A 26124-nucleotide genomic window follows, 5' to 3' on the forward strand; every position below is an offset into this window, starting at 1 on the left:
TTGGCGACGGTATCCGTACCGTTAGGGAAAACGATGGCATGACAATTTGTCTTGCCTTTTCGGCTGCCGTTCGATGTCTCTGATGGAATGTCTCTGCCCGCTCTCGCGCCGTCGCCGCCTTGCCTTCCCGCCCGTCCTGCCGTCTCCAGTCTTTGAGTCTCGAGTCGCTGGCTCTCTGCAATCGCAGCGGTGACCCGGCCCACAGCTCCCGACAATTTCCTCTTGAGGACGCGACGTTACGAACGAATGCAAAGTGGGGATCTGATAATCTCAAGCGATGCCCATTATGAACGGCACGACCGAATTGTGGCCGTCCGACAATGCCAGGCTAAATGGTCCGGGTCGTGTCCCATTGGACAGCACAGGGACAATCCCCGGACCTGAAACTCTAGCTGATGCACAAAGTCACGGTGCCTGAGCGTGGTGCTATGCTTTCGGGGTTGCATTAGCCAGGAACTATGCATACGAGACGACATTATATGGGATAGCGCGCGGGGCATCAGCTCAAAGGAGCAGAAGGAACGCGTCTCGGCGCACAAACAAGGCACAAATCGACATCTCATTTCCCCATGCAAGCCACACGCGCACAAGCACGCATCACATTGCATGGCATCCACTAATGCCTCAGGCCATCAGCATCTGGCCCTCTTGTCCCCTCCCCTGGACAGACCAGAGTCCGTGTCCCTGTGCTTGTGCTTGTGCTGGTGTGCTCGTGCGTCTGCACGTGCGTCTGCATACGGATCGATGTCCCATATTGGCTGGTGGTTTTGCACAAGGGGCCTGCTGAGGCTGCATAATGCCCTCAACCTGGCCCATGCTCGCAATGGCACTATCCACCAGAAGACGCTCCAGAACGAGGCCCCCAATGGCCCCCAAGAAACCTTCAAGCCATCGATGCCAGAAGGCCTCAAGGACCAGGGACGCTCATCCCATCTGCCGGGTGTCGATCGTCGCCACTAACAGTAATCGACAGAGCCCATCTCCAGACCACCGATGAGGTCGATTCGGCGAGGGCCACGGGCAGTCCCAGGACATGGGGGCTCGTTGACACCGAAGGATGGCTCTCTCATCATGCGGTTTACTTCTATTTCTCTGCTGCCTTGCCATGAACCGGACCTCTCCCTGCTATATCGGGAAAGTCCCCAATAAACCTCGTCTCTTCTCCAACAGCCGGGCTCCTGGCGATTCTGGGGCGCCGGCTGGGTCCCATGGAGCCTTTACTTGACAGGTCGGGTGCCCTGTCGGTGTCGGTTTTTGGGACCGGCCGTCGTCCCTTAGTAAAGATACGCCCTGGGCCCAATGACCGACGCCCTCGTGGACCCTCGTCGAACGGTGGCAATCTGGCTGCTTGGTACCTTGCATGGCGGCGTTCTTCTGCAGAATACCGCAGAAAACAGGCCCTTGAGACGCGACCGCCGCCGTTATGCAGGAACAGGAACAGCGGCCAGTTGTGGCCGCCACACCAATCCTTCGCCAACCCTCCCTCCCAGCTCCCTGAGCCGTTTGGCAGCCTGTGTGTGGCGTTGTGCCGCAAGCAAGCTTGCTGCATGGACGCCTATCTCAGACTGGTAGGTAGGCACGCAGTTTGCTCTCCATCATCACATCACATATCACACCTCTGGCTCTCTTGGGGAGCAGCTAACGTCAACCCGCTGAGCTGGGCTTGTTTCTGCGAGGCGAGCTGCGGCCGCCCACGCGGCTTGCGACTCAGAGGTTGTTTCCGCCATAGTTCACAGTTACATCAGGCACAAACATGGCTCCAATCCTTTCATCCTTCCATTCATCCAGCCAGCCTACAGGCTTGGCCCACGATGATCCGTGGTGGACGTCGCGGCCGGGCCACTCGTGCGAGATTGCCCCAGAATCGTCAGCAACCGACATCGCTCGCCATCAATCGCCATCGAGCATCACATCACCGCGGCCGAACCCTCGACACTTGGTCCTGGCCTGGAGGCTGGAGCATTGGCATTGGCATTGACATTGGACCCTCTGTCTTGACTTATCTACTCCACTGATCCTCCTCGCGGGGCTTCTCGCGGCCTTCCCACTACAGCATAAGCTCCAGGGAACGTGCCCTGAAGCTATCGACACCGCCGTCGCGCTGAGGCCACAGAGCGGTGCAGGCCCCGGAGGCCCTTGACATTGAAGGCATATCGTCAGCTCCGTCGCTGTGTTAGTGCTGGGCAGGTGGGTTTGGACCTCGCGGAACCGGCTGCGCACAGCCTGGTGTAGTGTGGTGGCAGATATGGGTGCAAGCATTGATAGCGGGCACTTACCTAACGATCCAGGACGAGTCATCGCGTTCCCACGCTTGGCTAACCCCAATCCCAGAAAGTGGGAGCCATGAGGTCTCGCGTCTAGCCGTTTCAGGCCTGGTCATGGCCACCAGCACTCTGGTTGGGCCGTGTTCGATCAGACCAGCAACAGCCGCAACACCAACAGAGTGAGGCAAAGAGATCCGTCGTGCTGGATTCAGTTGGCCCAGAGGCCCTGTCACCAACTGCACCACCCCAGACTAGGGAGCCAGGGAATCTCGTCCCGTGTCCGCGGGAGCCAGGGTGCGGCGAGAGGCTCGTCTTGAAGAAGTTTTTTTTTTTTCCTCGCCTTGTTATCTCTGTTCTCTCTTTGACCAAGTCACCCTGCAATCTACGCAGTCGGTCAGTTTATCTATCGCTCCGCTCAATGCTACATCTATGCTTTAAAGGCGAGTGGGTATTGCTCATGGACACTTCGGCCATGCCAATCAATCCGTTCGGGGGCCGTAATCCCCCAAATTGCACCTTTCGACCCAGCTGTAGGTACCATCATGAGGTCCCAGCACGGCGTTTTTTGGAAGCGAGGGTGCCTGCTGCTTGGCTTTCCCTGGGGCAAGCCGTGGAAGGATGAGACCCTGATGGTTGATCCAGCATGGGAGGCCGGCTCGACCAGGGGTCACCCCTCCCCGAGATGGACCGGCGGGACTTGGCAACCTTGTGCTGGAGATTTGGTAACGGCCCGGATGCGTAGCCGTGTGGCCAGCCAATCTCGCTGATCAAGTCGACGGAGACTAGGACTGCAAAGATCCCTGTCCTCCGGCCCTTGGGACGCTCCCCGGATTTCAGCCCGGCCAAATGCAGTCCAGTCTGGACTTCCAGCGAATCCAACACCTGGTGCCCGACTCGCTCGCCGTGGGGCTCTCTGGACTTTGGCATGATTCTGGAAGATCGCCTCCCAGATACACATCTGACCTAGCTCACGTTGGCGGTACCGAAGAGGGACATTATCCCGCGGCTGGGACGTCTAAACGACCCCAGGCGAGTCAAGCTTTTGGCTCATTCGTGAGCCCGTGTCTCTGTTAGATGCCATTGCTCCTCTCGTCGCCGCCATCGTCCTTGCTGGGAGCCAAGAGGTGGTGCGGCAGTGGCGAGCTTCCTGAACAGCTTGGCCACTGTCCGGGGGAGCAACAAGACTCAAAGGGACTTTCCAGTACGGCCCAGTACTGTATACGAGCTAAGAGGCGATCGCTGGCATTATTTGGCGTCCTAAGATTCACCCGAAACTCGACCGACATCTCTTACCCCGGGTGAACCGGACAAGTCAGTCAGCGTTGCTGAGTCGTTCATGCATTCAGAGGCCTGTCGGTTCCACAGATCGACCTGGGTGACGGCTGGGAAGAGCCTTGCAAATTACAAGATAGTAGGGCTTGACAGCCATTTCGACATCGTCCAAACTATGTTGACGTGGTGCCTTAGGAAGCAATGAATGGTCCGCTTGGCCACGAGTCAATACCCTGCGCCGAAGTAACGACCGACGAGCTGTGTGGAGGCAGCTCGAAATCAGCTCGTATCCAGGATGCCCTGGAAGGGTGGCTCCCCAGTCCAGCCGCTAGACCACGGCCCCTGTCTGCGCCGACTGGGCATTCCGCCGACCATGTCCTTGGGCCTTCTCGAAGGTTTCAGACCCCACCCCAGCATGACGCGAGATCAACCCTCGATGATATGAACTGGTGGCCGGTTCGAGTTGGTGATGTTGACTTTGAAATATCCATCCATGTTGAAGATCCGTCAGTGTGGGAACTAGTCAAAGGAACCTCGGTCTGGGCGAATTGGTTGACCTTTACGGTACTGAGGAATCTACAAGGGCCCCGCTCAAGAGGAGATAACTATCTCGAGACTTGGAGGCTGCTCCGTTTCCCCGTGGTTCGTCGAGGAGGAAACAGCAACAGGCGGCACCGGACTAGAGTGCATCACGGACGCTCGACCGACGGTCTGGGCACGCACTGCACTTTGAACAGTTATCAGAGCGACTTTAGGTTATCTGGCGTCTATGCTCCTTTATCGGTGCTGTCATTGCCATGCGCGGCTACTTATCAACCCCACGGCGTTGAAGCCACACAGACCAATGCCATCACGAAATCATGACAGTCAACTTGCGTGGGACGACACCACCCAAGACCTATCAAGGACTCAGGCTCGCCTGTGGCGGGGTGGGGTAAGGTGAAGCTCTCTGGTAACTGACCATGCTGCGACTACATTGTCAGGTTACCTTCCTTCTCCGTGCTCCTAGGAGATACGGAGCACGTAGTGGCTTGTGCGAATCTATCCAGGTATTTGTTCTCATGTTGGACCTCCATGACGAGACGGAAGAAGTGGTGGTGGAAGGCGTCGGGCTTGTGTCAGGCGAAGTCAAGGTGTCCTCGGGAGCAGGCATGTTCCAGCCAGCCCGTCAGCCATGGACAATGGCCCGTGGGACTGCCTTGTGAGGATTGCTTTTTTGTTTGACTACATGTTTGCGAAGTCGGAGTTATTGGTGGGTGACTACATACGTAACAAACTTGAGTTGAGAGCTGATGGATGGAGCAGATAGGATGGGCGGTTCCTCAATGATTGACTCCCCCACGATGGATGCTCGACGACGACTTCTCGATTCAGCAAGCCGCAGCTGATGCTCCATCCAGTTGAAGAGAAGTTTGCGTCGGTCCTCGAATAGGCAAGATCCACACAGCGTTCACTCGGAGAAAAAGAAAACATGATACACGGGCTTACATGGAGCCAGGCCAGGCCAGCGGGCGGACAAACAGGCGGACGGGACGGGAATATTGACCGTTCGGTCTGCTCGAGGCGAAAAGAAAGAAAATTTCGGCTGGGGGTGGGCATACCAATGGATACCATACAGCACCCGGGCCATGTTCTTGGTGTAGGACAACTACCGACAATGGATAGGCAAAAGCAAATCCCAGGCACGGATGGTTCCACGATCCCGCATCCGAGGGTGAGGCTTTTCCCGCCATGGCCCGTGAGCTCAGGGAAAAAAGAAAGCAAGACGGCTTGAGAAAACTCTTTCGGTACCAACGTTGGCTACACCGCAATGAACTGTCTCAGGTACGAGAGTGCTTTGAGTGGATGTCGACATGTTCCGTGTGGGGGGGGCTTGATTGATTCCCTGGCAGGTCTCTCGATGATACATGGCAGGCCAGGCACATAGTAGATGGGTACTGTTGCTACTGCTACTATGCGTGACCTCCGCAAGGCGGAACTGGGTGCAATGCAGCGCAGCGCATGCCTACACCGTATCTCCCGACTCCAGCTTCAGCTCTAGCAACAACCGAGGGAGGGATTCGAAATCGGTGCTCGTGCATGAATCCAAGTGGAAATCCTTGTCGGCACTGGCAGAGCGGTCAAGAAGGAGAAACCAACCCCGAGTTTACGGGACAGTAACTCTGTCATTTCTCAGGCGAAGTTGGTCGGTCAGCGCGGCAGCTCCGGGGCCAGAACGAGGCGTGATCCGCGGCTCCTGCGAGCCCAGGACATAGAACGGAGCAAGTATTTGCATGGAGCAAACATGCATCCATCCATTGACCTGACCGCGCGGTACCTACGTCGAGGCTAGCAGGGCTACGGAGGGTCGGTACCGACAAGGTAAGTGGTCATTTCGGCATTTGGGGCTGGTATTGTCGACTGTTGTTTGGCCTTTATTGAGCCCACCCACAGTCAGTTATTAGTTGGGTGACATTTTCTTGGTTATGTTTGCACTATGCGTAACTGGGTAATTATCCTCTGATGTTACCTTTTTTTTTTTTACTTTTGTTATTTTCTTTTTGCTGCCTCTTCCCTCTCGTCTCCTCCGTCCTTGACCGGGCTGTCTCTTTTCGTCTCACTGTCGTTTCTTTTTTCTTCCATTTATGACCTGTTTCTCGGCCGTTCATAACATGGTGCGATTGATTGGATAAGTTTTTATGCGAGGGTGTCATGTAATATGCCCATGCATGCGTATTACGTGTGCCTGATGCGATGCAGTGAGCAGCAGCAGCAGCAGCAGCAGGACTCGGACGCAAGGTAAGGACTTTGGTCGATCGGGGGTGTCTCACAGTGGAGGCAGAAACGGCGTCTTACATGGACTGCTCCAGTCCCCAGAAACGGGGATCCGTCATGTCTTGAAGCTGTGGTCCAATGCGAGGGGCAGACTGCCTTGATGTCAAAAGAAGAAGCAGCAGCAGCAGCAACACGAGGCCGAGACACGAGACGCAGACCCTCTCTGATGCGCGTCGTGTGTTCAGCGATGCGGATATCGATCCAATCGAGTTGGTTGGAAAAGACGTTGAACCTGTCCAAGTGGAGGTTTGAAACGTTCTTGAAGCGTTGCTTGACTCAACCATTGTGTACAAGACGGCACGCCACCATATCAGCGAGCATTAAGACCAGGCTTGACTTGGCCTTTCTTTTTGTTTTGCTTTGCTTTACTTTACTTTACTTGCTTGGCTCTCTTTCTCACAACGCCCATGACGGATTTGGAGGCAGGCGAGTTGCAGCTCCATGCTCCATGTATGACATATTGCTTGCCGATGAATGGGCGTCTCGAGTGAGTCGCTGGTCGGCCCGTCTCGCGAGCGTATGTATTGCCTCGGTCATGCACCGGTCATGGCCCATGAGACGATGGGAAGTCTCTGTTCTGGTTTGAAGAAGCAAAGCAAAGCAATTCTTTTCTCTCTGGGCAGAGGGCGTGGATATTGAATTCAGGCTTATGCATTCTTGTTGGAGCTACGGATTCAGAGTTTTCTCTCTGGATGGGGCCTTTGTGAGTAGGGCATTGAAAAAAATATGGGCAATTGATGATGTATCGCATTCTTGTGACGACTTGTCGACCTATCGGCGGGGTCCGGCAGGATTGATTGACGTCGTGAGATCCAGCCTGGCGGCTCTGCCTGTGGACTGGACTGGAGGACTGGACTCGTCCCCAGCTTCAATGCAATGTCCTTCCTCTGTGGGGTTAGGGCATGCGGGCTTCACGATGCTTGGACGATGGGAGGTGGGGAATCGACTGTCACTCTGAGCTTTGAGGGGAGGATAGCCGCGAATAGAGAGGGCCGAGATGGCCTCATGCGGCGGCGAGGCACGACAAGGCGAGGGGAAATCTGGAGCCGTTGGATCGGGACCCGGCCATGCGAAACCAGCCGGTGGCCGAGAGATGGAGCCGGCCGATGATGGGATGAATGATGAGGAACGATAAAGCCTTGGTTGGCTGGTCTTGTCCTCAGGCCGGTTTCTTGCCGTGCATGTGAGGGAGAAGAAACTTTTTTTTTTTTCTTTTATTTCCTTCTTATTCTTGTCATGACAGTCAATGGTTGGTCTCACGGGCGGATGCGAAGTCCGTCTCTTTTCGTCGGATGCTGAGCTGAGCTGACACGTCATTCTGGGACCTGCATCAGGTCCCAATCTTGCCTGGTTTTCGATATGCGAGGGCAATGTTGAAAAGACGCATGCTGTTGGCGTTGAATATAGGTCATTAGACCCCCGTTGATGGAGGCGAGGCCGTTGGTTTTTCTTTTGGGACATGCTCTTTGTTGCTGCCATGTAGCTTCCTTGCTTCTTTTCCTTGCTGCACACTGCCATGTCGGAGCGGGACGGGCGCTCCCAAGACGTTTGTGGCATGATGGTGCTGCGGTTTTGAGTGAAAAAAAAAGTCTTCAATATGTTGGATCTATAGTATCTGCATGACGGTGGTGGTCTGACCGGCAACTGTAGGGTAAACCAGAAATCGAGTTGAGGTCAAGATTTGACTCATTCCAGCTATTCTCGAGGGATGATGGCTGCTGGCATGGAGGCTTGGCCGTGACGCGGTCCGGTTTGATCTTTGTTGAGCTTGGGTGTGCGGGACATGATGGATGCAAGGGATCATGGCGAGGCATGGCCTACACGTGGAGTTGAGTTTTGTTTTGTGATAGTATGCAAGGGTGATGGGTGTTTTTTGAGTATCGAGCCCTAACATGCCAGTGAGATGTGAAATGTGAGAACGTACGTGTCTAGATGTTCTCAGCACGTAACAGCAGGCGATCGAGATTCGGGGGTTTCGAGTTGAGCCGAGAAGTTGATGGATGGTGTGAGTGAGGGAGATGTTCTTGGTGTCTCAGTTGTTGAGTAATATGAACTTGTGAAAGCGAAGTTGAGATGGCCACGATGAATGTCTACAGTAGGAGCTACAGGGTGTCCCGGCTGCGGCGAGTCCAGAGACCAATCTGTGATTTTGATAGGGTTTAGGTAAGTCATTAACTGAGAGAAATTGGTGTATCATGAAGCTATTCACATGGCATAACTACATCACAAGAAACCAATTCACACCTAAATTGAAATATCACAAAAGCAGCAAAGGTCTCAGCTCGATAGCAGATGCATCATTACCACTTACTGAATTCTACGATAACACAGTGAAATCTCAAGTCGAACTGACGTTGGCCCAACGTTGTCCAAAGTAAAGTCTAGGGTAGACAACTCCGGCAAGCCCCTACCGAAAACCCCACACCCAGCCACCTTTTGTTACCAGCCACCTTCGTGGCTCCACACGAAATACATCATCAGAAGCCCAACCTCCTCGGCCAAGACGGCGCAAAGCAGGGCCCAATCGCCAATTCAGCTACCAAGAAACCGGGAATATTGGTCCCCTTTCTCCTATCATGGGGCGGTAAACGCGTTCAATACGAACCTGCCCAGCTCAAAGAAGTGACGTGGCTGTGCTAGCGCACGGGGGTTGGCCTGTTATATCAAATCACCTTTCCTGTCGGGAACTTGCATCCTGCACTTCAATCCAAATTCATGCAACATACAACGCCTCGAGTCACTGTGTGACAAGACAGCCATTCACGTCGTCGAGTACCATCCGTTCCAGAACAAGGCGAGGCAAACAAACAAACAATCCTACGTAACCGTCACTCGGCCCTTTGTCGCTTCTGCTCCAGAGCTTGAGTCTGCTTGCTCCCCTCCCAACAAGTCAACCACCACACACAACACAGCATCATCATGCGGTGGATATCCAAAAGTTACCTGGCCGCAGCAACGGCTGCTCTATTACCCATAAACTTTGTCTCTGCGCAGACATGGAGCAGCTGCAATCCCATGCACAGCAGTATGTCTTTCCCACCCCCTGGCTCCATCATGACAATGCTAACACTCAATCCTCGCAGCCTGTCCCGCCGATGACGCTCTGGGCATGGCCATCAACGTCGACTTCACAAAGGGCTCGGTTAACTCGTTCGCCGCCTCAGGCTCCCCCCAGTACGACGACGAGGGCGTGGCCTTTACCGTCTCCAAGGGCGGCGATGCGCCTCAGCTCGCCTCGCTCTTCTACATCATGTTTGGCCGTGTCGAGATCACCATGAAGGCCGCACCCGGCGCCGGAATCGTTTCCTCCCTCGTCCTCCAGTCCGACGTCCTCGACGAGATCGATATCGAGTGGCTGGGCGCCGCCAACGACGAGATCCAGTCCAACTACTTCGGCAAGGGCCAGACGACGTCGTACAACCGAGGCGAGTTCCACGACGTGACAAACACACAAGGCCAATGGATCACCTACACCATCGACTGGACAAAGGACCGCATCGTGTGGATGGCTGCCGGTACCGTTGTCCGGACGCTCAACTCGGGCGACGCCGAGGCCAACCAATATCCCCAGACCCCTATGCAGGTCAAGTTTGGTGCCTGGGCTGGCGGTGATCCCAACACCAACGCCGCTGGAACTGTCAAGTGGGCTAGGGGACCGACCGATTTCAGCCAGGGCCCCTTCACCATGCACGTCAAGAGCATCGTTGTTACCGACTACTCCACCGGCGACGAGTACAAGTACAAGGACAACTCGGGTTCATGGGAGTCAATTGAAGCCGTTGGCGGTTCCGTCAACGGTAACGAAAACGGCGAGGCCATGACCGTAACGGCTACCGCCGAGGGCACCGTCGCCACAGCCGATAACAACGTCCCCGTGGGAGGTATCGCCGAGGACGGCAGCCCTGCAACGGCCACGCAGACCGGCTGGCCCTGGACTGGTACTCGACCTTCCGGAGGCGCCATTCCCAGCGGCTGGAGGCTGAACGCTGAGGGTAGAATCATTCCCGAGGAGAACAGCGCCTCGAGCTTGATGGGGCCCTACCACACCGTGCTGGTCCTGGCATCTATGCTGGCCGGCATCCTGACCTTTACTGGTAGACTCTTCTGATGACTCTACTCCGACCCCTTTTCAGAGGGCTTTATTGTATATGATACGATCTGTGGCGCATACTGTCTGGCACATGCCCACATGAACATGGACAAAGACGGATGATCTATTACGATTTCCCTGGTCTCAACAAGGAACGACCAGGCACGAGAACTTGAATTTGCATGTCACGAACTGGAGTTCTGGACATTTAGCATTATTAGCATTGACATTTGCGACTTGCATTTGCATTTCAGCGACGGCGTTGTGGACAAAACAGAACACCAAGACGATAGATAGACTTGATTTGACTTTACTTGCTGGATATAGAGAACCGACAAACAGATAGCCATTTGTACATATTATTGCTGGTAAATATGACTGGCACATTGCCTAGAGCAACATGGAAAGAATAAAATACATACTGCACTCAAATGCATACCAGACGCTCTTCCAACACAGTCCATGTTGACCAAGTCCTCCTTCTAGGGACGTTAACTGAATAACCTGCTTCGCAAGACATTCACGATTCATCTCATAACAAGAAACAAACAGTGCAGACTGCTATGATCTGTTCATTTGATTGATTCTAGAAGCAAATCGATGCCAATGTTCTAATATAGCCAGCCACCAAGCCAACCAACCCCTTGCTGAGACGTTATAATTGGGACCTCGTTCGAGACCTCATCCATCCCTTTTCCCATCACCCAATTCCACGAGGCGCTTTTATATACGTGGGTCTCGTCTCGTACTAAGGAGATTTTCTGCCGCCGTAAACCCCAATGCTCCGTGAATAATTTCGCCGCTCAGCGCCTGCCTGCTAGTTCATCGATTCGCGGCCGTTCCACCTATATGCCTCATTGGCAATGGATACCTAGGCGTCTAGGTACCCGTGCTGAGCTTGCGCATGCGTCTGTGTGCTTCGCCCTTGCACTCGTTCTGTCTCCGCTCGCCGGTGTTGAGAGCACCTCCCGGTCGAGTATTCTTACAATAAAAGAGAAAAAAAGAGACCAAAATAGTAAAAACAAAAGTATAAAATGCAATTGCAAATCAAAGTAAAGCAATCTTTTGGTGTGTCAAGGAACGGGCGTCGTCCAAGTCGAACTAGAAGGTCCAGTCATCCTCATCTTCGACCGACTTGATGGCCCATCGGAACTTGTCGCGGAGAGTCTTGGAGAAGAACTTCTCAATCGGCACATCAAACTTCTTGGAAAAGACGACAGTGAGACGAGGATCAATGTAGTTCTGTGCTGGGTTAGCAAAGTTCGAATACACACACCGTCAAGGGTACTCACAATCTTGGAAGTGCCAAGGGCTACTTCCTTGTTACCATCACGGTCCTCAGCCTGCGTCTCGAGCACCTTGACACGTTCGTCAAGTTTCTCGATCTGCTTCATGAACTTGTCGACCGTGGGACCTCGGCCCTCAGCCTCAACCTTCTTGGTCTTGTTCTCCTTCTTGAACTTGGCCTCAAGCTCCTTGACAACCTGGAGTCGCTCCTTGAGCTCCTTCTCAGGCATCGGCTTCTCCTTGTTGGCCTTGAGCTTCTCGTTGTCCTTCTCGAACTTCTTGGTGATCTTGGTGCGTTGCTCCTCGATCAGGAACTGCTGGTGTTCCTTAATCCACTCCTCATCGAGGTCTTCGTCCAGCTCAAACCAGGCGGCGCCCTTCTTTTTCTTCTGGGTCGGATCAATGTCGAGAATCATCTTCTTTGTCCGCCACTGCTGATACCGAAGGCCCTTGATCTAATCGGGGTTAACGTGCCGTCCAAAAGCCCAAATATCGCTAAACTTACCCTGTCACCTAGTTTCTGCATCTGTTGCTCATGACCAGCACCCACTGTCCGCTTGTGGTTACAGAGAATAGCTACTTCACGGTTGCAGTCATTGTACAGCTTCACCTTCTCGGCGACACTGCCGCGAGACCGGGGATCTTTGCTAAGTCCCTTCAGCAGCTCCGACATGGTCCAGGAGGCGTTGTAAGTACGGAAAACCTTGGCTGTCAGGCCCGGCATGTAGCTGGTCAAGTGCTTGTTCAGTTGAGTAGTCTACAGAATCATTAGTACGACAGTCCATAGATAAACACCAGCTTGAAACTCACAGTCAGGCGGTCGAACAGGTCATCTCCCTTGGTCTTGGGCGCCTTCTTGAAAAGCTTGAGGTTCTTGAAGACCTGAGGCTCGACATGGGCAGTCTCTCTGTATGGGATACTGTCCTTTCCGAGGAAATCAAACGTGACCTTGTTTGGAGGCTCGAGAGTGATGTGTTCGTACTTGAGCGAACAGCAACCCACAGTGTCGGCTTCGTTCTCCGTATCTTTTTCGTTTCCGGCTCTGAGAGCAAGCCTGTCGATGAGATACATGGCCGTGGCTCGCTGACGATCCGCCATAACCTCACTCTTCAGCTCCTTGGTGTAGTCCTTGCGAATCCTGTCGATGTGCTTCTTCAGCTCTCGTGCCTTCTCGAACTTCTTGAAGTCGCTCTGTCCCTTGATATCACTGGCAGCACCCAACATCACATATTTGTAGTTGTTGTTGATGTTCTCCTGCCACATGGCGAGCCAAGTGGCTTTTTGATCATGCTGAACCGCCTTCCACTGATGGCCCTTGGGTGGATCCGGAATCTTGGCTCCCTTGCCGATGTTGATGGTGATCTGCTCGGGGGTAACGCGATTCTTGACTTTGCCGGTCTTGGGATGCTCGCCACGGCCACGGAAGAGACCTGGAGGTTCGACTCGGAAGTTGCCAACCTTCTGCTTCCTGCCGTCCCACATGCAGTGAGTGAAGGGGCCCTCGAGGGCCTCCTTCTTGGCCTTGGCAGCCTCCTTCTCTTCCTTGGTCATGTTCTTGGTCTTGTTCTGCTCGGCCTTGGCGAGCCAGTAGTCGGCAAGCTTCGAGAAATCGCACTTATCCAGAGATTTGATCTGAACCTTTTTACCGTCGGCGTCCGTTACACCATACTTCTTGCAGTACTCTTGGAAATCCTCGAAAAAGTTCTTGCGGAAGACGGGATTCTCCATGTGGTGCGACGAGGCAGGGGTCATCATAGCCACCCAGAACGTGGCGACTTCTTCGACCTCTGGAGCAAGGTTGACCGGCTTGCCGTCATAGATCAGCTTGATATGCTTGGGCATGGGCTCATACTCGGGTGGGAACAACACGCCGTTGTGCTCCAACGTGTTCCACTTGATGGAATCGTCCTCCTTCTTTGGCTCTAGCCACCAAGCAAATTCTTCCTCTTCCTCGCCGCTCTCCTTGGCCTTCTTGGAATCTGTCTTGGAGTCCGCCTTCGCGCCCTTCTTGGCGGGTGCAGATTTGACCTTCTTGGAGATGGGAGCGTCGGAATCGGATTCTGCCTTCTTCACGCCATTCGATTTCCGCTTCGCAGCGGTTCCATTTGACTGGCGCCTGGTGGTTGACTTGGCGAGAGGCACATCATCGTCGTCAGAGTCTTCCTTGATGGACTTCTTGGGGGTCGGCTTCTTGGCCCGGTCCTTGGCACGCATCGCCTTGGCCTCCTTGTCGGCCTTGCGTTCGATGTTTGCTTTCTTTTGCACCAGCTTCTGTCCCAGAGGCTGGTCATCATCAGAGGATTCGGGTAGAGCAGTCTCCTTGTAGGAGGGCGGGAGCTTTTTGCCGCGTGCCTTCATGATTGGCTCGTCATCGGAGTCCGATTCGGCGACCCTCTTGTTTTGTCTTTGGCGTTTTGCCTGTGATACCATCGTCAGCAAGAGTTGGCCCCACAGCAGGATTTTTCTGGCATCCGGGGAGCACGAACTAGAGGAGCACCATCTTCCGAGTCAGAATCGTTGTCCTTGTAGTTGACCTTGCCGATGGAGGTACGCGACTTGCGCTTCGTGGCGCCGTTGGTTACGGGCCCGTCGACGTCCATCGGGTCATCCTGCACGGGACCGTTGCGGACCGACAGCCCAACCAGCTTTGCGGCGTCGCGAGGCATAGAACGGTCCATGGCATCGTCTTCGGCGCGCGAAATCTTGGACGAGGACACTAGGTAGGAGAGAAAAAGACTTTGTTAGCGAACATGCGCGCTGGGGGAGGAGAGGAGGCCAGGAGCACGCTGGGGGAAACTTTGTTTTGAGTGCAGATGGAGATGGACGCCAATGACGAAGAACTGCAGCAGCGCAGGCAAAGGGAAAAAAGCGTAGAAAAAAACGCGACTCACGTCGATTGCCGTTGACCCTAGCAAGAGGGCGATCGTCGTCGGAGCTCGAACTCATGGCGCTGTTGGGGGTTGAATGCGAATGCAGTTGTCCGTTTCTGTTTCTGCGGGTGGCCGCCTGGCAAAGTGCGATGAGGTCAGGGACTAGGATCTCAGATGCCAAACCGTGACAAGGGAAACGGGAACGAGAGCGAGTCGATGCGAAGGAAGAGGGTCGAATGAGACGAGGAAGCGTCAGGAAACGACCCCCCCAGGGCCTTGCAGAGGAGAAGATGATGGGGGTGAGGGGATTCGCGAGAACGTGGGAGCGAGGAATCAGCGACAATGGAATCTGGGAGAATAAGTAGAGAGCGGCGTTGCTTGGTTTCTTAAGGTCCAGGGCGACGGGCACGGAGGCGAGGCGAGAGAGAGACAAGGCAGTGGCAGTGGGAGGCAGGCACGCCCCGGGCCGAAAGCTCACTGGCTGCAGAGACCCGACTGGGTCGAAGAGGTGGGCGACTTTTGGCGGCACACTTCCCGGGGAAGGCAAGTGCGTGAGCAGGCCTCACAGTTGCAGCGACGCCAGCGAGTAAGAGATGGGTCCAGAGGAAGAAGGGGAGGATGTGATTGGCTGAGGGGAGAAGCAAGGTTAGGTTGGTTGGCTGCCGGGTCAGTTAGAAAAAGGATTGAAGGAGAGCCTTGGGTGCCTTAGTCATGGTTTGCTGGAGACGGAGCTGAGATGAAGATTTCTTGTCCACGTGATCAAGTCAGTTCACGTGACGAGCCTTTTTCCAGTGGAGCTCTCAGCGCGGCTGCCCGCTAATTTGCCGGGAAAATAGCGACGAGAACAAAACGCTTTGGTCCGCAGCAACCAATACACCTCATTCCGACCTTACACGACCCCGACCGATTCTCCCCCATCAATTGATCCGTGTATCGTGATCAATTGGGCCACCGTTGGCAGAGGCTCCCATCTCACCGTCCTAATCCTCAGTCACGATGCTGTCGCGAGCCGCCAGACCAGCTCTCCGAGCTGCCGCCGCAGCTCAGGCTCGGTAAGTCCCAATCTTTCCCTTCCCTCCGGCTGCCGGGAGGGACCCTCTCTCTGCCCCAAGATTTTGTTGCCGAAGAAAGCTGCCTCCGACCCTCGGCCACCACGTCGGCCCTCGACACCAGCAATTCGATCACGGCGAAGCAATTGATCAAAGAGATGGAACCTTGTTTGCTGATGACGGCCTTTTTCGCGCTTCCAGGGCCGCCGTCCCGAGCTCCGCCGCCACCTATGCGACCCTCCGTGAGATCGAGGACCGTCTCAAGTCGATCCGAAACATCGAGAAGATCACCAACACGATGAAGATTGTCGCCTCCACCAAGCTCACCCGTGCCCAGCGCGCCATGAACGACTCCCGCAAGTACGGCCAGACCTCCAACGAGGTCTACGAGTCGGCCGAGACCAAGGCTCTCGAGACCGAGGACAAGAAGACCCTCTACATCGTCTGCTCCTCCGACAAGGGCCTCTGCGGTGGTATTCACTCTGGTCTTTCCCGATACATCCGCCGCCACGCCGCCGAGGAGAACTTCGACCTCGTCATCGTCGGCGAGAAGGCCAAGGCTCAGCTTAGTCGAACCAACGCCAAGTCGATCCAGCTCAGCTTCGCTGGTATCGGCAAGGACGTCCCCACCTTTGCCGACGCCCAGGCTATCGCCGACCAGATCGTTCAGCTTCCCACTGAGTACACCGACATCAAGATCCTGTACAACAGCTTCCTGAACGCCCAGAGCTACGAGCCTTCCGTCATTGAGGCATTTTCCGAGGAGGCCATCACCCAGTCCCGTGAGTTTTGCGTCAAGAATTGACGGCGTTGGAACTGTATTTTGACAATTTTGTAGCCAACTTTTCCGCTTTCGAGGTTGACGACGAGGTCCTCTCCAACATGCGCGAGTACGGCTTGGCCAACTCGCTCTACTGGGCTCTTGCCGAGGGCCACGCCTGCGAGCAGTCTGCCCGACGAAATGCCATGGATGTGAGTATCATGAATGCCTCAGTGAATGTCCTAATGCTGATAATTCCCGCAGAACGCCTCCAAGAACGCCGGTGAGATGATCAGCAAGTACCAGATTCTGTTCAACCGTACCCGACAGGCTGTCATTACCGGAGAACTGGTCGAGATTATCACTGGTGCCACCGCCTCGGAGGATATGTAAACAGTGGGAGTGCAAGCCGGGGTGTGACGCTTCCCTTTGTATCAATGCCAGCGGTTCAACCATGCCATCCATCTGTGTGGTTTTCCCGCCCCAGTGTATCAAAGCCTTCAATAAATTCCTTAGTAGCTCACACTCCCCAAGCGTGGCAGTGAGAAGAGAACAAAAGAAAAAGAGAAAGGAGTAATTGCTGTTGGAAAGCATTTTTTGAACAAGTTTCTAAAGACATTGCTATGTACACACTGCCTATGTGGTTTGAAGTCGTCTGCCTGCTAGTGACAGACCTCGATGTCCGTTTAACGCCGAGCATCCACAAACGCGGAACCACGATTCCACCTCCGAACCTGATATAGGTTGCCTTGCGAACAAGGAATTGAAATATAATGTATACCGTGCGCCAGATAGAAAAAAAGAGACCTTAGGAAAATGGGTATTGCCTGACAACTCGACTCGACTCAAATCTCGCCTTCACTGTCACGGTCCTCGGCGTAGCTGACCCTCGCCCGACGATGCTTGTGCGAAGACTCACGAGCTAGCTCGCCCAGCCCAGGAACAGGAGGATGATCCCTCTGATACTCCGCCCGCAGTGAGGCAGCCTCTCGATCCCACTTTTCAACGTCCCGGCTCCAGGCCTGCACGGCGTCGGCGTGACCACGCCTCTGCTCCATTGCCTGGTCCTCGTAGGGCTTGCGCTCCTCGGGAGTCGCCTCCTTCCACATCTTGGACGTCATGATGCGGACCTCGTTGGGCACGGCGCGACCTGCCTTGCCGGGTTTGCGGTTCTCTTCGCACTTCCTGCGGGCCACGTCGAATAGGGCTTTGCTGTAGAGGATATAGGCGTTCGCGGCCACCTTGTTCGGGCGAACGGGCCGCTCGCCTAGTTTAGAGTGTATATGGCTGAGCAACTCCTGCTCGTATGCCTCTAGTTTTGCTCGTCTCGGGTCTTTGGTAGGTTCCTTGCGCTTCCTTAGTAGCACGGAATCCCGTGGCAGAATCAGAGGTGTCGGGACCTCGATGGGCCCGATTAACATCTCTAACACCTCTGAAGCTGCTCTCAAGCCGGACAAGTAGGCACCATGCACCGTCGCTGGGTGGGTGCCGATAGTATGTTCGCCTGCAAAGAAGAGGTTGCCAACAGGCCGTGCCATCACATCATAGTCTTCAGGTTGCATACCTGGAGCAGCTGACGAGTAGCTCCCTCTAGCAAATCGATCGGAACCCCAGCGGGTTACCATCGCCTCAACGGGATAGGGGACCTCTGAACCAAAGACACGGCGCAGAACCTCTGTTGCCTCGGCAATGAGACTGTCGTTGCTTGAATGCTCAGTGTCGAAGCCTGCCTCACCAGCCATCAGGGCAATCAGACAGGGGAGACCCGTTGTGTTGGATACGTTGAACCACTGGAAGAAGCGGCCGCGGTTTGTGGCATAGTCTTTCTGCGAAGTGCTGTGCCGGTTCGTAGACTCTCTCAGTACACCAAAGATGTGTCGGTCATTCTCCCAAAAGACCTTGTCGTAAACAAGCACAACCTTGTTCAGGATGCCGAACCCTAGGCGCTCGACGACGTCAGTCTTCCACGAGGGAAGAGGTGGGTTGAACGCTATGTTGTTTTGCTTCAGCACACCAAGAGGGATAGTGCAGACAACAGCATCAGCATCGACCACTGATCCGTCCTCACACTCAATCGCCGCAGACGGCATGCCCTCTCCCACGTGGTAAGAGATGCTCTTGACAGGGAACTTGGTCTTGAGGTCGAGCGAGGTTGGACAGTGAACCAAGCCACGAGCCACGCTCTGATAGCCGCCGACAACCATTGTGTGACTCCCCTCCCACTCGTTGCCCGCGTCGATGTCCCAGAGGGGAAGACTGAGGTTGTGCAGACCAGTTGCATTACTGTATTCTAGATTGGCAATGTGCCAGTTGATGAGGCGATGGTCCTGGGCATTTAGCCCGACCATCTGCTTGTATTGGGAAATGGCAGAGTCCAGGACGGACCCCAGAGTTGCCCCCTCTTCGTTCACGGCCTGCGCCAGGTCGATGTTATCTCCCTCGGCCGAGTGATCCCGCAGTGTCCAGCCCATCAGCTTTGCCTTCTCGGAAGCCTTGATCGTGGCCGGCGTCCCAGGCTCGGTGTGTACCCGACCCGTTAGCTTGTCTGATGACACTGGTATCATGTTGACCTTTGCTGGAACATTCTGCTGGGCCACTGAAGGAGCATCTGGCTGGGCAGCGGCAGCTTCCTCTGCTTGCATCATCGTCTTGTTGCCGTCTCCGGGACTGTCCCGGCCTTCTTCAATGAGGTCCCGCCTACCCTCGATAAGCTTCGCCGGTTGGTTCTTGTGCTTGTACTCGCTGACTCGGTCTAGACAATCATTATATAGCTTCTCCACAAGCTGATCTCGGACAGGATCTACAGGTTTCCCATTGCTGTCGTAGATTGTAGTGTCTGCTGTAAGTGCGTGGTAAGGCAGGCTGAGCTGCCCGCGTAGAAGAATGTTGATGGGGTTCCCCCGTTCAAATCCAGTGATGATCATGCCGCCCATCTCAGCCGTGTGCCGCTTGTCTTTGAAGTCCGGCACGGGTTCTTTCGGTTTGGTCTTGAATTCGCGAGAATACACCCTGCCTCCTACCCGGCTTCGTCCCTCGAGAACCACCACACGCGGCGGCGGCTCACCTCGCTCGCGGAAACGGTCAGCGAACTGCGTGAACAAGCCCTCTAGTTGTCTGGCACAGCCAAGACCAGAGATGCCGGCACCAATGATAGCGATTGTCTTTTGCCTCCTAACGACCGGTGCACCATTCTCATCGATCCCGGGCTCAGAGACCTGAACGCATCCGTAGTTGATATAGCCTCGACGAACAAGCCAATCGTAGCAAACACTTGCCGCATCAAACCAGCGGGCGTTTGCACAACCGACTGCCTCTGGCCGAGTAACACCGATCCAGGGCCGTTTCATCCAAAGGCGTAATATACCATTTCTGATGTTGAGGTAGGTTGTGACTTGTGTGTAAGAGATGTGATGGCGTAGGAGAAGGTATTCCTCCGGGTGCAGGGCATAGGGGTTGAGTCGACTGGACTCGGCCGCCGCGATGCACTCTGAAGCATACCTGGACGACGAGATATCGGTGGGAATGGATGATTTCGGTCGGATGTTGAAGTTGTAGCGCTCTGCTTCGTTATGAGATGGCGATTGTTGGTGGGAGGAAGGGCGTGTGGGAGGCTGGTCGTCGACTGCTTGATCTTGGAGGCTCTCAGCTTCGACTGGCGTTGGGGTAGTAGCCTTGCTCGAATCAGTCGACGGTATTGACGAAAGGTCTGAGAGGTCTGCGAGGGAAGAGGGAAAGGAGTCGACGGCGGCATCGATAGTGTGTAGTAATGCCGAGTCATCGACTTGTCGTGTTTCTTCTCTATAGCAAAGTCAGTAATCGAGGTTGAGAAACCAATGTCACATCTTGAGGGGATATCGGCAATGAGATGATGGCACTCACTCAGCATCAGCGGCGACACTCGACTGGTCATCAGACTCGGCGGCGCTTTCGCTCTCAACCTCCATGTCCTCAGTCCATACTACTATCTCGGGGGCGACTTCTGAGGCATGCTCTGTCGATGTCTGCCGCGATTGAGGCAGCGATGCCATATCGGGTGTTGTTGGAGGTGACATTCGGGTCTGAGCATTCGGCACGACGACAGGGTCTGAGGTAGGCTGTGAGTCGAGGACGCACTTGTCCCCAAGGCCTCCCTTGCGATCACCAATTCCCGTCCTGAAGCCTCGCCCAAAGTCTGTCCCCATAGCGGCGTTGGTTCGCGAGGCAGTTCTCGGGGATATTGGTTGGTGGCGAGGTGTAAAATGACGATACGATACGATTATAGGGCGGGGTGGAGAGTATCAACTTCGACTATCGCCGCAAGGACTATCACGAAGGAGTGAGATGAGAAAATTCGCATCATGCGCCGACACGGATGCCAATTAATGATCTGCGCTGGTTCATCAGCCCGTTTCCATTAGAGGCTTACAAGAGGCATCTGGAGATGACTTACTGCACTCAGTGACAACCGCGTCAGTTCCAGTGTCAAGGATGATGGCCAGTGAGAGAAGAGACCTGGTTTGTAAGATGGCTACAGCTTCGGCGGTTAAACGACATTCGTCGAGAGGCGATTAGTCCATGGCCAAAACTGCAATGTTTGGCCAAACAAATCGTCCGTTTCGTTCAATGACCGTCACCCGTTGTTGGTCCTTCTCGTCTTAGAGAAACTCCCGATCGTCAGCCATTGAGCCCCTCAGAATGCGGAAAGCAACGCTCGACTCTCGATCACGTGCGACGCTACCACCGAATCAGATGCGCGTTTGCAGGTGGATCTCGAGTTCATTCCAACGACATTGGCATCCATCCTCGACTTCTCACAATGACTTCAATGAGACTTCATTGTCCGTCCGCATCGGCTTAATTCCCGTTTAGGAAATATTTCTATGTCGCTGAATTAGCCTATTATAATATCCTAATGCCTATGCCACCGAATTGCGCCAATCAGCCAGCCAGATGATTCCAGATATCGTACAGTCGCTGACGGACGTCTCAGCTTGTCGAAACGGGCGCGGGCGCGGACGCGGGCGCGTTCTCCTTCGCAAACGATTCTTTCTCGATCGCCGCATCCATCATTCTATTCCCGCTTATAATAGATGTTGTGCAAATCACGATATTTCTTCGTCCTGCTGAGCCGTTAGACATCATATCCAATCGTGGGGAAATTGGGAACTGTGAGAGTACTTACCTTCCTCCTGCTTTGCGATGAATCTGAGAGCAGCAATTTCAGTAAACGTAATGCCGCCGACAAAGACGACAAACACGGTCTGCTTGTTACCGCTTCCGGAGAGCAGCGCCCTCGCCTTGACCGCCTTGTCCTCGCCCTTCTGGTGCTCATAGAACGTCTGACCGCGAACGTGCTTGACTGCCTCGTCGAATCCCTGCCATCCTTGCGTGCCTACTCCAGGAGGCACCCCCGCCGCGCTCGCGCCGTTTCCTCTTGTTACAGAGAGTAGATACTGCTTTTGCAGAATGCACTGTACAAGTCGGATTGAAAGAGGCGCGTATCCGCTATACACATACGAGATGTCGTTCGGGTCGTCCTCCTGAACCTCATCAACAATGAGACGCAATTGTTTGCGTAGATAAGTGTAGTTGGTCTTGTTGCCAGTTGCTCCCGCGTTGCCTGGGATGGGGATCATACCAGCCAATGGCGATGACTTGGACAAGAAGAGCTGTAGCTTCTCGAGATTGTTGAGCGTGAGTAGATGCTGATAGCCGTAGCCTTGGAGAACGAGCCGTCTGAATTGGTCAAATTCCTTGGGCCTGATGCCTCCTGATATGCACGAGTAGATGCAGAGCAGCCTCAACGTCTCCCGCATAGGGGCATCTCGTGCAATCAACTCCTCGATGCCGTCGAATTGGCTCGACGGATCAGCACCTGCAGCAAGGTTCTGCTGTACCTCCAAGAGTCCCTTAAAAAGATCCGTCCGAGTGTGCTTGATAATCTCTTCGGCCAAGCCGGTGTGGATCCTCGCGCTCTGTTGCTCTTGTTGATACCCTGGTAGCTGACTGACAAAGTCCTTGAGCTCCGCAATGGTCTTCGTTTTATGTTTGCTCTCGTAGTCGCTCTGCACCTTTTGTAGCCGCCTTGCAACTTTGTTGAGCAAGCTGCCAACTATTGCGAAATTGGCATCTCGCAATTGTTCGTACAGTTTATCACTTGAGTCTAACTGAATCGTTCGCTTGCGGCTTTGTGATGTTGCTGCCGAAGATTGTGCTGGCGCGCCAACCACTGTCGTATCGACTTTGGTCTGGTTGTTCTGAATCTCAAACACCTCGTCGATAAGGCCCTCGTATGTGAGTTGGGTGAGTAGCGGTGTGACAAAGTCGACCTCACGGTCGATGATGATGACGCTCTCGTTGGTTGTACTGGGTGTCAACCCAATCTTGTTGGCTTCTGTCGCATCCTCGCCGGCGAGGAGCTCCTGGCGCATACGTGCAAGTAGATCTGCGACACGCTTTGCATTGTCACCTTTTCCAATGATGCGAGGAAATAGGCCGTGGTTCTGCTGAATCTCCATGAGGGCTCTGGCCATGAGGAAGTTTGGTGTCACATCTTTCGAAAGGTAGAGGTCGCGGAATGAGTCGTCGAGCTCCAGGGACAGGACATCCTTCTCCAGAGGGAAGAAGGACAGCGGCAGCTCAGAGATGTTTACATCACCTAGCACGCCGGCCTCTTCTAGGAGCTTGTCGGAAACGAGGGTTCGTCGCGGGACCCAGAAGATGTGAAAATCGTGGGCCGTCTGGCTCTCGCGCTGGACACGTTTGATCTGGGCTGAGCTTATGGTCAGAGTGTTCTTCCAGTAATAAGAGTAGCTTCACAAACCTGCTATTGCCTCGGCATGGCGGCCGCATTCGCCCCGGGCAATGAAGACGACATTGCGCTGGCTGGTGTCGACATTATCGTTCTCAAGGATAAAGAACTTGTCAACGCCATACTCTTGAAGCACGGCGACTTTGACTATAATTCCGATTGGACCGACGAGACTTCGATCAAGGACGACGTTCTTCTTTCCGCGAACCTAGATAGAGCCAAGTGTGAGCTAAGGCAGCAGCGCAAAGGGCCAGAGTGAGGCTCGCGGGGCACGGCGGTGGGGAAGGAGGCTGTACATACACCTTCGAGGAGATACAGCAGGTCTTTCCGAGCCTTGTTGCGGATCTGCTCGGTGCTGAATTCCGTGCGAGGAGCCATGGAGGGCAGCTCGGCGCGGTTGGTGGGGGAGTTGAGAGACTGGGGAGATGGAGTGAGCGGCGGATGGATATGGATGCGAGATGATGGGATGGAGGTCCGCTGTTGGAGCTTCCATCCTGATGACGGCAATAAAGTGGGGAGCTTCCAGCCACTGCAGTCCTCGCTAGCGTCCACTGACCGGGACCTTCAGGCAGCCCCGATGGTGGGGCCGATAGCCGGAGATGCTTCATGTGAAGAACCTCCTTGCGACACCGCGTAGATATTAAAATGGTTGTTGAATGAATTGTATGGTTGATAGGTTTATCCCAGTGTTCTTACGTATGGATTTTGTTGCAAAGACATTTGACAATATGCCAAGCCTCAAGGCTTGGTCCAAGGCCTACCCTGGGGATATCTACACTGTTAACAACCATCAGTCTAATTATGTATGTGAGTTAAGAGATGTGATAGTCTCACGTGTTCTGATGTTGATAAGAAGATATCCAAAAGGCCCCCAGGGCTTACCTTGTTGTGCGCCTGATTGAGGGGTCGTTGTCAAGCCCGGCATCTCTTGTTAGGCTCCCCTGTTCAATATTCTTGACAGTCCACAGCCACATAGCCAGTCAATTAACAAAACACAGTATAGGATGCTTCAGCATGCTATCGTAATGGCCTTGGAGCCTATTTATTCATTATATGGTCACAGTGCTTATGAGGCATCCGCTAGCTGCTTCTTCCTGATATCCATGCTCGATCAAGTCCTTTTCACCTGACGCGCTGTAGGTAGGTTCGACGCTCATAGACAGCCCAGCCGGGCCCGTATAAATCGGCTAAAATCTTCAAAAAACGGCCGTGTTCCATCAGTAAACGAAAATGCCATGCCTGTTTCCCTTGTCTCCGTCGTCACCGGTGGTCGTCCCAAACGCCAAAAGAATGCTGTGTAAATACCAAAGTCGGGATTTTGTCCGTTTTGCCCTCCGGGAGAGATATTCAAACCCCTTTCCCCTACACGGTGTTATCGTGGTAAAGGAACTCGATGTCGCGGGGTCGCAGCTTGTTTCCTCGTACAAAGTCCTCGTCACCGGGGGGCCGCTCGTTCTTGTCGTTGCTCGTCAGCATGCTCTGGATGCTCATGCAGACACTTTGGACGCTCTGGACAGGGCTCCAGCCCTGCTGGCCGAGTAGGTCGAGGCAGATGATGCCGTTGGAGTATATGTGCGGGTGCATAGGGATCGGACGGTCGGATCGTAGATCAAATGTGACTTCGGGGGGTTCTGGTTGAAGTTAGAAGGGTGCTTGGTGTAGGAGCACGGAGGATCCGTAAGCGTACCTATGGGGTACATCTTGGGGAAGTGAAACTTGAGCCGATAGATATGGCCTTTGTAGAGGGGGTTCTCGTCGAGGACTTGGATATCGAGGTACCAGTCGCCGGCAACGCTGTCGTCACGGTCCAGCAGCTTGATGCCCGGAGGCAGACCGTCCTTGTGGATCTGCGGGGCGCCAGACGAGCAGCGTCAGTTCGGCTCCCAGTTGATCGGGCCAGGGAGGGAGAGAAGAGAACGAACCTTGCCCAGCTCCTTGACCAGGCGCCTGTCTCTTGTGGCTCCAGCCATGATTGACCGTTTGAGGATGTGCTCGGGGAGTCTGGGTATTGATTGATTCAGCGGGAAAGGCGTCGATGGCGATGATGTGCGGGTTGCAGGTGGGAGGATTTGTCGTCGGGCACGCTCTGTGGAACTGAGAATCAGAAACACCACCTGCTGGGAGGGGCCGCTTGCGGCGCTGCACCCACATTGGATGCCCCAGAGGTACCTTTACGACCTGGCAACAGCCTCAAAGCCTGTCGCTTCTGCGTGGCTTAGCGAGGCTAAACAGTTGGCGGCTAGTCCTGCAAAGGCCTCGACTCTGGTTCTTTCGTTTGAAACGTCGTCCATGACTTGTTTGTACCGCCCTTTTCACCAAAAGCTGCGTCCAGTCGCTGTCACCTGGTGATATCATTCAAGCAAGGACTCGACCCATAAATCCGATCGTGTTGTACTATTGGATGGCGTCGATCATGGAGGCATTCAGTGAGACGTCCTGATGTGACATCCATTCATTATTTGGGCTCTTGTAACGCTAAATTACTTGCAACAGTGAATAACGTGCTTTGCATTCATGCGAATAACATGCAACCGGCTACACTTTTAAGGCCTTTGCCAGTATCAACTCTGATTCAGTATCTACTCTGACTTCAAACAAGGCAATTCGCTGTCCCTGCAGACGCCAGCGGCTACCAACATGTTTGGGCCGTATGTGACGTGGTCGGCAGACTTCCCTGCTCTTTGGTTAGGCATATACACTAAGAACAAGACCGCATGCTTCTAGCCCAGATGATCATCAGAGTAACTACACGACACTAATCATGAAGGGATCTGGATTCGTCCTTATTGATTATGTGACAGGGCGCAGCGACGTGGCAAGGTCTGAAGTTCCTATCCAGATATCGCCAGAATCAAGCTGTGGCGCATCCAAGCACATTGCATCCAAGCAGACGTCCCCATCAGAAGCAAGCATCTATCGGGCTCAAGG

The 26124-nt window shown here is 54.2% G+C and overlaps 7 protein-coding genes across 7 annotated transcripts; 2 read left to right on the forward strand and 5 right to left on the reverse strand.

Moving 5' to 3' along the window:
• Positions 1 to 2804: 2804 nt before the first annotated feature.
• Positions 2805 to 3191, reverse strand: MRS44_003007 (uncharacterized protein; the record flags this gene model as incomplete). Its single annotated transcript, XM_065623044.1, has 1 exon — positions 2805 to 3191. One exon carries the CDS (start codon positions 3189 to 3191, stop codon positions 2805 to 2807), a length of 387 nt encoding a protein of 128 aa, XP_065479116.1.
• A 6078-nt stretch (positions 3192 to 9269) lies between these two features.
• Positions 9270 to 10458, forward strand: MRS44_003008 (uncharacterized protein; the record flags this gene model as incomplete). The annotated part of the gene is made up of 2 exons (XM_046268286.2): positions 9270 to 9375; positions 9434 to 10458. The coding sequence occupies 2 exons, from the start codon at positions 9270 to 9272 to the stop codon at positions 10456 to 10458; spliced, it is 1131 nt and encodes a 376-aa protein (XP_046137124.1).
• Positions 10459 to 11541: 1083 nt separating this feature from the next.
• Positions 11542 to 14673, reverse strand: MRS44_003009 (uncharacterized protein; the record flags this gene model as incomplete). The annotated part of the gene is made up of 6 exons (XM_065623045.1): positions 11542 to 11682; positions 11733 to 12182; positions 12233 to 12484; positions 12538 to 14145; positions 14214 to 14443; positions 14619 to 14673. The coding sequence occupies 6 exons, from the start codon at positions 14671 to 14673 to the stop codon at positions 11542 to 11544; spliced, it is 2736 nt and encodes a 911-aa protein (XP_065479117.1).
• Positions 14674 to 15593: 920 nt separating this feature from the next.
• Positions 15594 to 16799, forward strand: MRS44_003010 (uncharacterized protein; the record flags this gene model as incomplete). The annotated part of the gene is made up of 4 exons (XM_065623046.1): positions 15594 to 15649; positions 15710 to 16428; positions 16485 to 16618; positions 16671 to 16799. The coding sequence occupies 4 exons, from the start codon at positions 15594 to 15596 to the stop codon at positions 16797 to 16799; spliced, it is 1038 nt and encodes a 345-aa protein (XP_065479118.1).
• Positions 16800 to 17251: 452 nt separating this feature from the next.
• On the reverse strand, positions 17252 to 20587 carry MRS44_003011 (uncharacterized protein; the record flags this gene model as incomplete). The annotated part of the gene is made up of 2 exons (XM_065623047.1): positions 17252 to 20204; positions 20286 to 20587. The coding sequence occupies 2 exons, from the start codon at positions 20585 to 20587 to the stop codon at positions 17252 to 17254; spliced, it is 3255 nt and encodes a 1084-aa protein (XP_065479119.1).
• Positions 20588 to 21371: 784 nt separating this feature from the next.
• MRS44_003012 (uncharacterized protein) lies at positions 21372 to 23574 on the reverse strand (the record flags this gene model as incomplete). The annotated part of the gene is made up of 4 exons (XM_065623048.1): positions 21372 to 21505; positions 21568 to 23157; positions 23209 to 23404; positions 23497 to 23574. The coding sequence occupies 4 exons, from the start codon at positions 23572 to 23574 to the stop codon at positions 21372 to 21374; spliced, it is 1998 nt and encodes a 665-aa protein (XP_065479120.1).
• Positions 23575 to 24558: 984 nt separating this feature from the next.
• MRS44_003013 (uncharacterized protein) lies at positions 24559 to 25166 on the reverse strand (the record flags this gene model as incomplete). Its single annotated transcript, XM_046268287.2, has 3 exons — positions 24559 to 24827; positions 24884 to 25043; positions 25119 to 25166. The coding sequence occupies 3 exons, from the start codon at positions 25164 to 25166 to the stop codon at positions 24559 to 24561; spliced, it is 477 nt and encodes a 158-aa protein (XP_046137128.1).
• Positions 25167 to 26124: the final 958 nt, after the last annotated feature.

This window comes from Fusarium solani (assembly GCF_023522795.1).
Source record: "Fusarium solani strain SB1 chromosome Unknown bctg00000001, whole genome shotgun sequence".
In the NCBI taxonomy this organism is placed as follows: Eukaryota; Fungi; Ascomycota; class Sordariomycetes; order Hypocreales; family Nectriaceae; genus Fusarium; species Fusarium solani.